The following is a 12632-nucleotide window of genomic DNA, read 5'->3' as shown; positions in this document are numbered from 1 at the left end:
AACAACAACAACAACTCATGATAAGTTGGCCATAATAAGTCAGGAAGGACTTGAAGGCACACAACGCACAAGAAGCTGAAGTTGAAGGACAAGGTTTTTGGATGCTGGTTGTTGTTGTTTTCGTGCGGCTTCAGGTGGAGGGAGGTGCATCTCTGAAGATGGTGAGGGTCTCCTCCCCCTCCGCCTCCTTGGTGTAGTGAATAATATACACGCGAAGGGTGTGTGTTGTGGGGGGGGGTGTAAGGAATTGGGGAGGAGACGTCATTGACGACGTCACAAACGCCTTCTGTCCCAGGGTGACTTCCCTGCTGCCCTCGAGGCCCTTGCATCTCTGCCCAGGGCTGGAGCTCTCTTCAGGTGTCTTGTGAGCCTAGAAGAGAGGGCCTTCGGGGAGGAAGTCAGCCAGCTTCACAGTGTGAGGAAAATGCTGGGGAATGTAACAGTACTGGAGAGTAAGGCAGAGAAGAGAGGGAGGGAGGGATGGAAAGAGACATCCATTGGTACTGTGTTAGATAAAAGATGGAAGATTGTAGAGAGGGCAGAATGGGAATGATATGCCAAGTGCTCTCTCAGAAGGCAGAAATGAGCCAGTTTGAGACCATTTTAACTGCCCTTGGCTCACTGCTGGGGAATCATGGGAATTGTAGTTTATGATGGCACCAGAGTTCTAGGACAGAGAATTATTATTATTATTATTAAGCTTTATTTATATAGCACTGTAAATTTACACAGCACTGTACATATAATCAATTAAAACAGATAAAATAGACCTGCCTATGGAATACATTCTGAAAAAATACTTAAATATTTTGTTTTGTTTGATTATTTTGTATTGTATTGACCTCTGTTGTTACCCACCTCGATCCCCAAAAGTGATTAGGCGGGATATAAATAAATACCTTATTATTATTATTATTATTATTATATACGTATTAGTATACATTAACATTCAATAAAATAAGGCAGACAAGAAATTAAAATAACATTAAAGAAGGATAACTGTCTCACAGAACTAGAGTTCCCAGGATTCCCTGGCACTTAGCCAAGGCAGTTAAAGCAGTTTCAAAGTGGATTATTTCTGCAATGTTATTTTGACTGCAAAGACAAATCTCTTCTGAATAAATCTTGCCAAAAAAACCCCACTCATGGTAGGAAACAACTTGGTGGCACGCAACAACAACAACAACAAAGTGGCATGCAAAGTAGTATGAGACAGTGTGGCAATGTAATGTGAAAGGTGTTTGTTTGGAAGGCATGGCCACACAAGAGACCTCCCAGATATAAATGAGGTATTAAATGTTTTGTTCTGAGGAAAGGTAAGATGGCAAGGGCTTTTTTGGTTTGGGAAACTGGATGTTGACAACATATGGATCATCTGCTTACTCTATGAATCAATATGAAACCTCTTCCTTGTTCCTGAAGAACAAATACATTTCAAAGCGATGGCGCTATTTCAGATGTCATGGGCCAGTCAGTGGATCCTAAACTTTGGTCCTTCGGATGTTTTGGACTTGAGCTACCAGAATTCCTCACTGCTAGCCAAGCTTTTTAGGGATCCTGGGAGTTGAAGTCCTAAACACCTGGAAGACCAAAGTTTGCGAATCACTGAGCTAAATGATCAATTTTATTTTAAGATCTCATGTTCCATTTCTTCTTTTTATTTCTTCCTTTTGGGGGGGGGGGAGAAATGAAGAATTGAATGTTTAGGAACATTCTCATTTACATCTGGTAGTGAGCATCTCTTGAATTATCAATGTGTAATAGTAATAATAACTTTTATCTCATCCCTCTGCGCATCACAGCTGTGGTGGCTTACAGCATTAAAATATACATTCCATAACATAACCCCCCAATTGAATTCACTGTGCTTTTGCTTAATAATAATACAAGTACAACTTGAGCATCCTAAGACTGATGAAGCAGTTGCTTCTTGACTCTTTCTTACATCTTGAGGTAGCAAACTCAAGGCTTTGCTAATCAGCTCAATTCTTTTAGCCACGTTGGGAAGAAATGAAGAGCCTGAAGAAAATAATTAAAGCATATAAAGTAATAATATTATACAAACAACTTTGTTGGACATACAGATGTGAAAATAATGTTACATTTTTCTATGGTACTTATAAAAAGATCTTCCAATGTGAAAAGCATAGTTGCTTTGAAAATGTTTAGTCTTAAAATCATACTGAATGGGCAACCTAATTTGGGGTCTTTGCTTGGTGATAACATTTTTGCTATCAAATTTTCAAACATTCTACCTTGATGACTGGAAACAATAAAAAGAGAAAGTTTGGGACTTTCAGGGTGGTGATTAAAACTTACAGTTGAACAAAGATTGTGTTGGCCATTTTTGTTGTGTGTGGCTATTTCGGCCTGCATTTCGGGAGGCCGGATTCAAATGTGCTCTGTAATTAAATATTCCACAGTTCTAGTTTCTGTCTGAATGAGCTGGGAGTGTAATCTCTCTGTTTTAAAATGGTGACTCAGCTTCTGTGGTTCATTCAGAATGTTTTGGATGCCTTCCATTCCCTTTTCCAGCCCACAAAAGTGAATAAATAATTGAAATACAATTTCTTCTTATTTATTCACTTTTGTCTCTGCTTCATTTGCATGCTTGGAAACAATTTACCCTAGTTATTTTGTCTCTGCTTTATTTGCATGCTTGGAAACAATTTACCCTAGTTATTTTGAATTTTTAGAGACTGATCTTATGGTAATTGGCTCAATAGCCTGAATTAGGATGGGGGGGGGGGCTGAAAAACAGATGACAGGGCCCAAGGAAAGGAGTGAAATACAGCTTGGATGCAGCAAGAATCCAAGTGATTAATGTCTGTCATACAATCAAGTTTAAGCATAAAGCATAACCAGATATTTCACAATTTTTACTTATTCAAGTATGTTTATAAATGACAATCTGGGGAGTTTGAGCAAAACTAAATTTATTCAAAATACTACTTTTTGCTTTGTGGCACTCCAGTGGTGCCCTTACTTTCTGCCTTGTAGCTGGGTGATTTCTGATGCATTGTTGAAAGAATAATACCTAGTGCCTGGTTGTCATCTCTTCAAGCGACAAGTCAATGTGTGCTTACCGAGCATCATTGAACTTTTGAATAAATAAAGCTGCACACGGTTAGAGACTAGGGTTACATGCTTGGCCTTCCACTGGCAGCTGACATACTGCTGTGTTGCGTGTATGTATGTTGGATGCACATGCCACTACGGTCAGCCCTCCTTATCCACTGACTTTTTAACCACAGAGTCAAGCATCCACGCCTTGGAAATATTTTCTAAAAATATAAATTCTAAGGAGCAAACCTTGATTTTGCCATTTGATATAAAGGACATCATTTTACTATGCCACTGTATTTAATGAGACTTGAGCATCCACAGATTTTGGTATACACAGGATCCTGGAACCAAACCCCAGCGGATACCAAGGGCCCACTATACTAGAATTTTGCAAGTCTGCTGGGTTTGTTTGCCGGAACAGTCCGTGCGCACTTGCTTGTAATTTTGCATTCTTTGTTTTATTAAGAAGCAGTAATATTTGTCTGCTTTTTATAATATTGTGCTAGTTCATATTTTCAAGAAATGGAAGGAGAACAGTGTTTTATTTTATTTTATTTGTTAAAATACAACATTCATATAATTTTCAAAGTTTTCCTCTTTTTTTGTCCCTGAATACTCAAATATCATACAAAGGCTTCAGCAGAGAAGAGTAAAAAACAAAATTAATGCTACATTCAAAAACAAAACTTGAATAACTATGTCAGGGGAGATTGATTCTGCCTTCCCCCATATTCTCCCCACCTTTGGAGAACAGCCTAGAAGGATGGGGCCCATTGTGGTGTAGTGGTTGGAGTGTTGGACTAGGATACTGGGAGACCAGGGTTTGAATCCTGGTTCAGTCATGGAAAGCCGCTGGATGACCTTGGGTGAGTCACACACTCTCAGCTTGAGATGATGGCAGTGGCAACCCCCCTCTGAAGAAACTTGCCAAGAAAACCCTAGGATAGTTTTGCCTTAAGATTGACATACGTTGGCACACAACAGCAGCAAATGATATAGCTGATGTATATGTCATGTTCAAATTCTTTTGCATCATATTCTAAATGGATAAACATTTCTGTGTGTGATTGTAAGTGTTAAAAACCTCCCACTCTGAATGAATTCTTTTTCATATCTTAAAATTGAATTAATCGTATCGTAGTTAAATTGTGAGCTGACTCAAACTCATTATAAAGTTTACACAAGGCAAACTATACATATTGGAGAGGTTATAACCATTTTACATGTGGGTTTTTTGCATGATTCTCACCACTGCATGGTGTTACATTAAGGTCATATTGTGGACCACCTTACACTGTAAAGTGTGGCCAGCCTTCTTTCTAAATCTGTTTATTTGGTTGATGGGCATTTCTACTGTGGCAGGCTTTTGCTTATTAACTTGATTTGCTGTGCACTTAATGGGAACATTATTTTTTGTCTGCAGACAAAATGTGGATCTATTGGATCCACATTTTCAAGAATCAAGGTTGAAAAACTACCAAGCATCTGGTTGCATGGGTATCTATAATGTATCAGTACATCTGGGTTTGAAATTCCTTGCCAGTCGTTACATAACTGCTTTATAGCATAGTATTGTCAACTCTAACTAGCAGCACCTGTCACAGGTTTCAGATGAGATTAATTCTTAACCTTAACTGGAAAGTCTTGGCATTCTCTTCCATCTGCTACTGACTAGGTGTGACATTGTTTAGCTTCTGAAATGAGGCTAGGCCTGGTCTGTTCAGTTAAAGTTGATAATGACAGAAAACTGAGAGACAAGCTGGTGCTTAGGCTATTTCTGCATAAACTTATAACAACTAAAAGATCCGTGGTGATGTAGTTGACTCCTAATGATATCAGTCCCTTCATTGTCAAGCACTTTAAAAATATTATTAGGCCATGTAGGGTGACACTGAGCAAGTCACAGGGTCTCAGCCTCAGGGAAAGGGAAATCTTGCCAAGAAAACCCCATGATCAGTTCACCTTAGGGTTGATATAAGTTGGAAATGGCTTGAAGGCATACAACACACACACTTGGTTGCCTGCCACAACAGGTGTTGGAAAAATTTCAAGGACAACATTCCCTGGAAAATAAGAAACAATGCAACTAAGCACTGAACTGAGAGCTTTGCTTAAAAGTGTTCAGTTTAACATCTCTTCACTACTTGGCACAAAAGGGTATGCAGGTGGTATTCGAAGCTCTGGATGTGCTTGGGAGGGTGATGGGATAGGAGGAACTGATGAAATTATTTTTGTGGTTTCCTAACCAAGTGTCTCAATTTTCAATAATGCAGTTTTCCACTGAGAAAAGATTCAGTAAACTCTCAGTTATAAAGCTTATAAGCAGTTAACTGTTCAAAACTAAACTTTAATCATTGTTAAGAATTCAGATTGTAATCAACACATTAAAGTACCTAGGTTTCACTTTGTTGGTCATAAGGTATAAACCAGAATGTGAATATAATATGATGAATGCAGATAATTCATCATGTCAGGTAGGCAGAATTATTTCTGAGTTTGTCTGCATAAATTGCCAGTGTGATCTTAGCAATGGTTTACCTGTGAATTTCATCAGATTCATTAGGTTTTATTCACAGGTGAGGTAAGTGTGCACAGGATTGCTACCTTAATTAATTTTATAGGTTGAGTAATTTTTCCTTCTGTTTTATGGAAATTATATAAATGTTTTTTCACATGCAGAGCAGTACCTAGTATTGGAACCTATATATGTCAGAATATAAACTACTTCTGTTATCTATCTAGGTTTCTATACTATGCCTGTCAATACAGCATAAGTGATGTCTCATGAATTAGGGAGACAGCCTATAGAGGTATAGTATATGCCTTTATTTCATTATTTATGGTTTTACAAAATGTGTTCTTAGGAAATAGCTGAAAGAAAATATGGTATTTTATACAAATACATAGTTTACTTCAAATACTGTATAGTCTTTCCACAAGTTTAAGGTAATCCATTCAGACTAAACGTTTATGAAGTTGCAATATATGCTTTTTTAAAAAAGAAGGGAAAAATAAATCTTGTGCTTATGTAGCCTGGCTTCATATTCTAAATTATTTTCTTAGTTGAAATTAATTAATACAAAAGTTTAGTTTTCTATGTGATTTCATCTTGGCTTTGCTTTTATTTTTTCAGATATCTTCCACTTCTTGTGTGTGAGATCATTTTAAAGATTCTTTAATATCACAAAGCCTAAATCCATTTGTTCATCCAAACCAGAGTAGACCCATTGAATCAGTTACCTAAAAGTTGACTCACCATTCAGCAATTGAGTCAGGGGGTGTATTCTGGTTCAAACTAGCAAGTGGATTTAAATGCATGTATATGTAGCATGTTTTCCTAAATTAGTAAAACACTATAGAGTTTTCATAATTTTAGAACTATTTAAAGTGAAGAAATACTCATGTCTTATTACAAATAGCAGCTTAATAAGGTTATCAGAGCTGATTGTATCTTGTTTAAGACTATTCTGTGAGCTCATGGCTGAAGTACACAAATGAAGCATTTACCTGTTATTGTTTTTTTTTAATATAGAGTCTAAAGAGGAGTTTTGTATAAGTTAAAAGTTTGCATAATTCATTGTAGGTATTTGTAGTTCTCATTACAAAGTGATATTTCACTATCCTTAGGAATTCATGGCCTGTGTTAGGAGTTAGTACATAACTGAGGCAGAGCCCCTGCTGCCTCCTTTAGAAGATGAGTAACCCCCCCCCCCCCAAGTGTCTTACCAGGACTAGAAGGTTTCCTCCTAAAGACTGCACCTCATGAGATCTATTGTTAGTATGGATGAATATCCAAGAACAGGGAATTGTGTTGACCCTGTCACTAGTCTCATTCTCTCTCCCATGTTCTAGTTTAGGAGTCCAAAATAATTCTGTCTCTATAACCAGTTCTAGAAGAAGAAGAAAAGACATGGTTGGCTTCTAGGATTTATTGACCACAGTAGTATCATTAAGGCAGGCTGTGCTAATGGCAACGCTGTAACGCATACTGAGTAACAGTACTGTTTCATAAAGGCAGCAGTTGCCACATGAAATTCTGTGTTGATTCCACTTACTGGCTTGCAGCCCAATTCCTAATTTCCATACTGATCGTACAGCCTTATCCAGAGAATATATTAACCCCTTGATTGTCATTGCAGACTGTCTTTCTCAGACTAACTTGTTTTTATCTGAGTTCCATTGCTGACTCTTACTTGATGCCTGACTGCCTGTGAGTTTCATAATTGCTCTGTGGCACCTTCAGCTGAGCAGATAACAGGGTAGCTCTGTAAATCTTAGGTTTGTAAAAGGATCCTGTGCTTTATGAATAGTGCCGCCTTGTTAGACCAATCAAAACAAATGGCCAATTGACTTATGAAACATAGGCCCCATACAGACAGGCCAAAATAAAGCTGCTTCAGCTCACTTTGGAGGTATGTTGTTTAAATGATGCATGCGCACTAAGAGTCCGGAAGCCACACCAAAGTCATGATTCAGTCCTAAGGACTGGATCGCAGCTTTGGTGCAACTTCTGGACTCTTTGTACACATGTATCATTTAAACAGCATACCTCCAAAGTGACTCGAAGCAGCTTTATTTTGACCTTTCTGTATGGGGCCATAGTTTGACATTTTATGCCGTTATTACAGCAGCAAAAACTTTGTGATCTAGCTCATTTATTAGTTTAATTACCATAATAAACGTTATTCTGCTTTGCACTGAAACAACATTAAAAGTACCATGAATCCAAATGAGAATTTTGAAGAGGGTTTATTTACAAAGAAATTGCAGTTGTCAGCCTGAAATACTTACCAATTTAAGAAGGTAGGTCATCTTTGCATATCATATGCTTGCTGTTCTATATATTCCAAGAAAGTAAAAATTGAGCAGTTGCAAAATCTTAAGAGATAAAGACATTTTCTAGTTGTTAACTGCAGAACAATATGAGATAGAGTGATTGGATACCTGAGATTGTTGTCAGTTCTGAATGGTCACATAGGACCTAAACATAGGAACAAAGCAATATGTTTGTGTGAGTAGGCTTAAGAACATCGAGGGAAGAGAGCCTTAGACAGAGAGATTACATACACAAACATTGATTGTTCATGAACCTGGGCTGAGCTAGATGACTACCTGATTTCAGAAATGGCTGGAGGGATAACTGTATTAATTTGTTACAGCAAAGTCTTATTAACACTTTAAAGTAAAAGATATTTATTATGGCATGAGGTTTCATCATGAAAGTAGGATGCAGATGTGAAGGGCTGGGGGGAAAAACAGAAAAATTAGGGAATTACCTCCCATTTTTTCAAAGCCCCTCGCCCAGCAGAAAATTTGAATAAGTGGATTATGGAGTATTTTCTTTTAGAATGATTAATAAAATGTTTAAAACAAGGTGTTGTCATATTTACTGCTCCCAAAGGTATTTCTTAAAAATATGCAAGAAGAGTATTTTTATCTAAGATTATATAGTCAGATCACTATAATTCTTGGTTGTTGTTTCCTTTTCTCAGTTCATCTTATGGAAATGAGTACATTCAGGTATACATTACAGGTATAATGAAGTGACTGTGTTCCAGGACGTTATTTCTTTAACAGAAGATTTGTCACCAGAGGCAAAAATAACAGGAAGAATTGGGAAAATGAGCAGTTGAGCATGCTTCAGCAAACTTTTTATTGAAAATTAATAGCATGCACACATGAAATGAAACCAGCAAATCAGATAATCCTTGCATAAATAAGCAAAAAACTTCTGGCTCAACTTCTAGTGGCCACCTGAAAGTTTCTTCCAAAATGCATCCAGAGCTGACTTTCTGTTTCACCGGTTCTCCACTCATGATTTCCACTTAGGTGACCAAACATAATAGATCTGTGCTTTTTTAATTTGGTGGAGGAAGCTGGTGAGAGAGGCATATCTGCTCTCCTTTTCTCGGTTTTGTTGTTCACACAGGCTCAGTAAAGGATTCTGGAGGCAGCTGCTGTTTACTTTGCCTGTTGTAGGCACATACTCATTTAGAGTAGGATAAGCTAAAGCAGAATCCTTCATTTCCCAGCTTCTCTTATTTAATTGCTTTCTGCAAGCACATTGCTGCAAACTGACACTGAAAATTTTTCTTCAGCCATCCTCCACCATCCTCCCAGTGCCAATGCTGCTAAAAACTTCAAGCTAGACAGAGAATGAGGAAGATTGGGGGTTGTGGGGCATAAAAAGGCAGGTCAGAGGCATTATTAACTGAGGTATGTCTGTGCACGAGTGAGTTATTGATGCAAGTGACCAGTTATGGCATCCCTCTAACTCAGTGGTTCTCAATCTTTGGCTCTCAGAAGTCCCAGCCAGCTTGCCCAAATTATCGGGGATTCTTGGGGCTGAAGTCTAAAATGCCTCAAGGACCCAAGGTTGAGAACCATTACTGTACTTGTTACAGCTTGACAATATAGAGAACTAGTAGAGACAAAATAATTTGTTTTGTTTTACTGTTGATGTTTTGTTCTGGGTTTTATGGGAGGGGTGTTTCTTGATCCTCAGTGTGTGTGTGTGGTGGGGGGGGGGGCAAAGCCATAGAGATTTCCATAGTTTAGGCATCCCTATAGTTCAAGAGTTTGTAGTGCCATTTGAAACAAAAAATAAAAAGTAAAAGTAAATTTAATTTACAACTTACATTCTGAATATACCAGTCATGATAATTTTATGGCAAACAGAATTAAATATAAAGAATTATGTGTTCCTAAAATATCAAAATGACTTTCAGTCTGTAAGGAACGGGGTAATAATTGCATTTTTCAATTATACAAGTGGGTTTTTTTCCCAGTAAAAAGGTTTATGAAATGAAATAAATATTTCACCATGACTTCAGAATTTCCAGAAATTTGTGATTGGCTAAAAGGAAGTATGTGACCTGCAGATACTAACCAGCCATATTTCATCATAATGCTTTTGAAATGTATTCATGTACTCTTTGCAGTACTTCCTAGATATAGAATTCTTGATTTTTCAATGCAGTTTTATACACATTTATTCAGAAGTAAGCTGTACTGGGTTCAGTAGGGCTTACTCCCATATAAGTATATACGATTGTTGTCAAATTCACCAGATATCTAAGAATACTGACTTTTTTCCCCTGTACTATACATTTTATGGAGTGATACAATCTTAAACAGACTGGAATTTAGGTACATTGTTAAAGCATGCATGTAGATCTTTTTTGGCTCATTTTCCTTTGGAAGATTGTCTCACAAAACCAGTAAATGTCTCTTGTTACCACCTTGATTGATGCTTACAAATGTCTAAAGGACATCAGTGTGCATATATTGTACTATTTTCACTCTAGTTTAAAAGTTTATGTTTCAAATATTTAAGCTTTTAAAATTTTGAACTTCAAGGGGCAGTATTTTGAATTCTTTAGAAGAAATTTCTGGGGGAAAAATTCAAGAAAATATCAGGTGTTGTCTGCATAGGGGATATGTCTACATTCTTGAATTGTTGCCTATTTTTTGTGCTCTTCAAGGTCGAGGGTTTATGAAACAATATAAAAGCAGCATTTATTTGATGAGCATAAGTACATCCATACTTCCTGTAAACTTTGAATGCCTAATCACTTATGACAGTTTTACTGGCATGACATCCTTTAAACTTAAAATACATTGACCTACTTGATATTGTGTGTAAAGTAGTGTGGTATAGCATCTGTTACAAATGGTATATCAATCTGCATATAAAATTTGTAGCCTCTATTTCCAAAAATTGTATGAAATATCATTGGCAAGAAACAAATTTTTGGACTAATACTGTCCTGTCTTTTTGTCTTTTTTTTTTTTTTGTCTGTCTAGTTATGTAGGAAATCTTTCCAGAGACGTTACTGAGGTGCTTATACTTCAGTTGTTCAGTCAAATTGGACCCTGCAAAAGCTGTAAAATGATAACAGAGGTAAGATAATTAAGCTAATTATTGATTCTTCTACTTAGAACATTATGTGAGCACTCCAGTCTCTACAGTGTTTGTCTGTTGAGATAAAAGCCCTGTGAAGTTCAGTGGGACTTTTCTGAGGTATATTTATAGGATAATATTCTAAAGCTGCATTTGCAGTGCAGAATAAATGCAGTTTGAAACCACTTTAACTGTCATGGATCAGTGCTGTGGAATTCTGGGATTTGTAGTTTGGTAAAGCATCAATTCTCTGCTGAGAAGGCTAAATATCTCACAAAATTACAAATCTCAGAATTCCATAGCATTGAGCCATACTATTTAAAGTGGTGTCAAACTGCTTTATTTCTGCAGTGCTGACAAGACCTAAATGAGATAACTAATCAGTCCTAAAGTCTTTTGACCAGCTTAAAAAGGTGTCACTTAAAACAGTTCATAATCTTTAGAACATAACTTTAAAAACCTTTTTTTAAAAAACTGCTGGCAGAGATCATTTCCCCTTCTTCATAGGACAGAAGACATATTATTGTTATGACATGCACAGACATAAAACACTGTATACAGTGGGCCCTTGCTTTACGCGAGGCATGTGTTCCCCCCAGCGTAAAGCAAAAAATGCGTAAGCTTGAGCCCAATTATATCCAATGGGGCTCATGCTCGCTGTGCGTGCGCCCCACAACCACACGCAGCATTCGTGAGCCCCATTGTATATAATGGGGCTCGTGCTCGCTGTGCGGCAATGCATGCGCACAGGGCGCACGCCCATTTCCCAGGCAGCTTCAGCGTATGCTGAAAGCTGCCTATAAGGAGCCCGCATATGGCGTGGGCTCACTGTATATGCTGTTTCCTGCAAAATAAATGTTCTCTATATGAAAATAAATTCATCTGTAATTACTTGAAAGATTAATAAAAAGGATTCGTTTAGTTGAAGCAAAGGACATAATTAGCTCCTGGTAAAATAATCTTAATTATTTAAACAAATAGTCACTAATTCTGTCATTGTAATTGCATTGTAGATTTGGAACTGAGCATTCTTATTTGAGACACTCAGCTCTAATAATAATAGAGAAGAGGCTGTCCATGAACACCAAGTTAACTACCCCATTTCATCTGACACAACTATGAGGAATGGTTTGAAATTTTCATTATGTTTTTGATCATCTATAGATTTTCTTCTAAATCTGACAAACTGATTAATCAGAACTGCAGTTTGTTTAAAGAAGTCAGCTCCCAACTGTGCATAATTAAGCTGTCTTTTAAAAACAAATCATAAGTTCTAACTGCAGTTTACAGTTCAGGTGGCAAACTAAACTATCCTTAATCTGCTAACAGAATCTTTTGATCATTGCATTCAGCAGGAAGATGAAGGCCGGTTCCTCTCATGATACTCAATAATTTATTGTGATGTCCAAATGCAGCCAGTGTATATTTTCAACATTCATAAGTATCTTAGCTTTCATCAGGATAACTTCAGTGACAGTCATAACTTCATAAACTGAGGGTTAGCATTAATTGTTAGACAGAATATTAACCCTGGGATTCATTGAGCAAGTTGTGCATCTTTAGGCAAGAATTCATACTGTATCATTAAAATGTTTTGTCTTACACATATAAACGATGTAACCCAATTTTTGTATTGCTGGTTGTTCTCCCCATTTTTCCCCAT

At 37.2% G+C, this 12632-nt stretch overlaps 1 protein-coding gene across 5 annotated transcripts in view; it reads left to right on the top strand.

Moving 5' to 3' along the window:
• TIAL1 (TIA1 cytotoxic granule associated RNA binding protein like 1) overlaps nt 1–12632 on the top strand; it is a 31110-nt gene that overhangs the window by 933 nt on the left and 17545 nt on the right. For 4 of the 5 annotated variants that reach the window (XM_089510033.1, XM_089510032.1, XM_089510036.1 and 1 more), the window contains exon 2: nt 10873–10969. In XM_089510033.1, coding sequence (XP_089366159.1) covers nt 10873–10969 — 97 coding nt within the window. Of the gene's footprint in view, nt 1–5808; nt 5877–10872; nt 10970–12632 lie in introns of all 5 variants that reach the window. The other variant, XM_089510035.1, reaches the window with a different exon arrangement.

Source organism: Sceloporus occidentalis, unplaced genomic scaffold, assembly GCF_023333645.1.
Source record: "Sceloporus occidentalis isolate IW3139 unplaced genomic scaffold, rSceOcc1.0.p SCAF_2, whole genome shotgun sequence".
NCBI classification, from domain to species: domain Eukaryota; kingdom Metazoa; phylum Chordata; class Lepidosauria; order Squamata; family Phrynosomatidae; genus Sceloporus; species Sceloporus occidentalis.
Note: the sequence above shows the minus strand (reverse complement) of the source record. Positions and strands in the feature narration are given on the sequence as shown.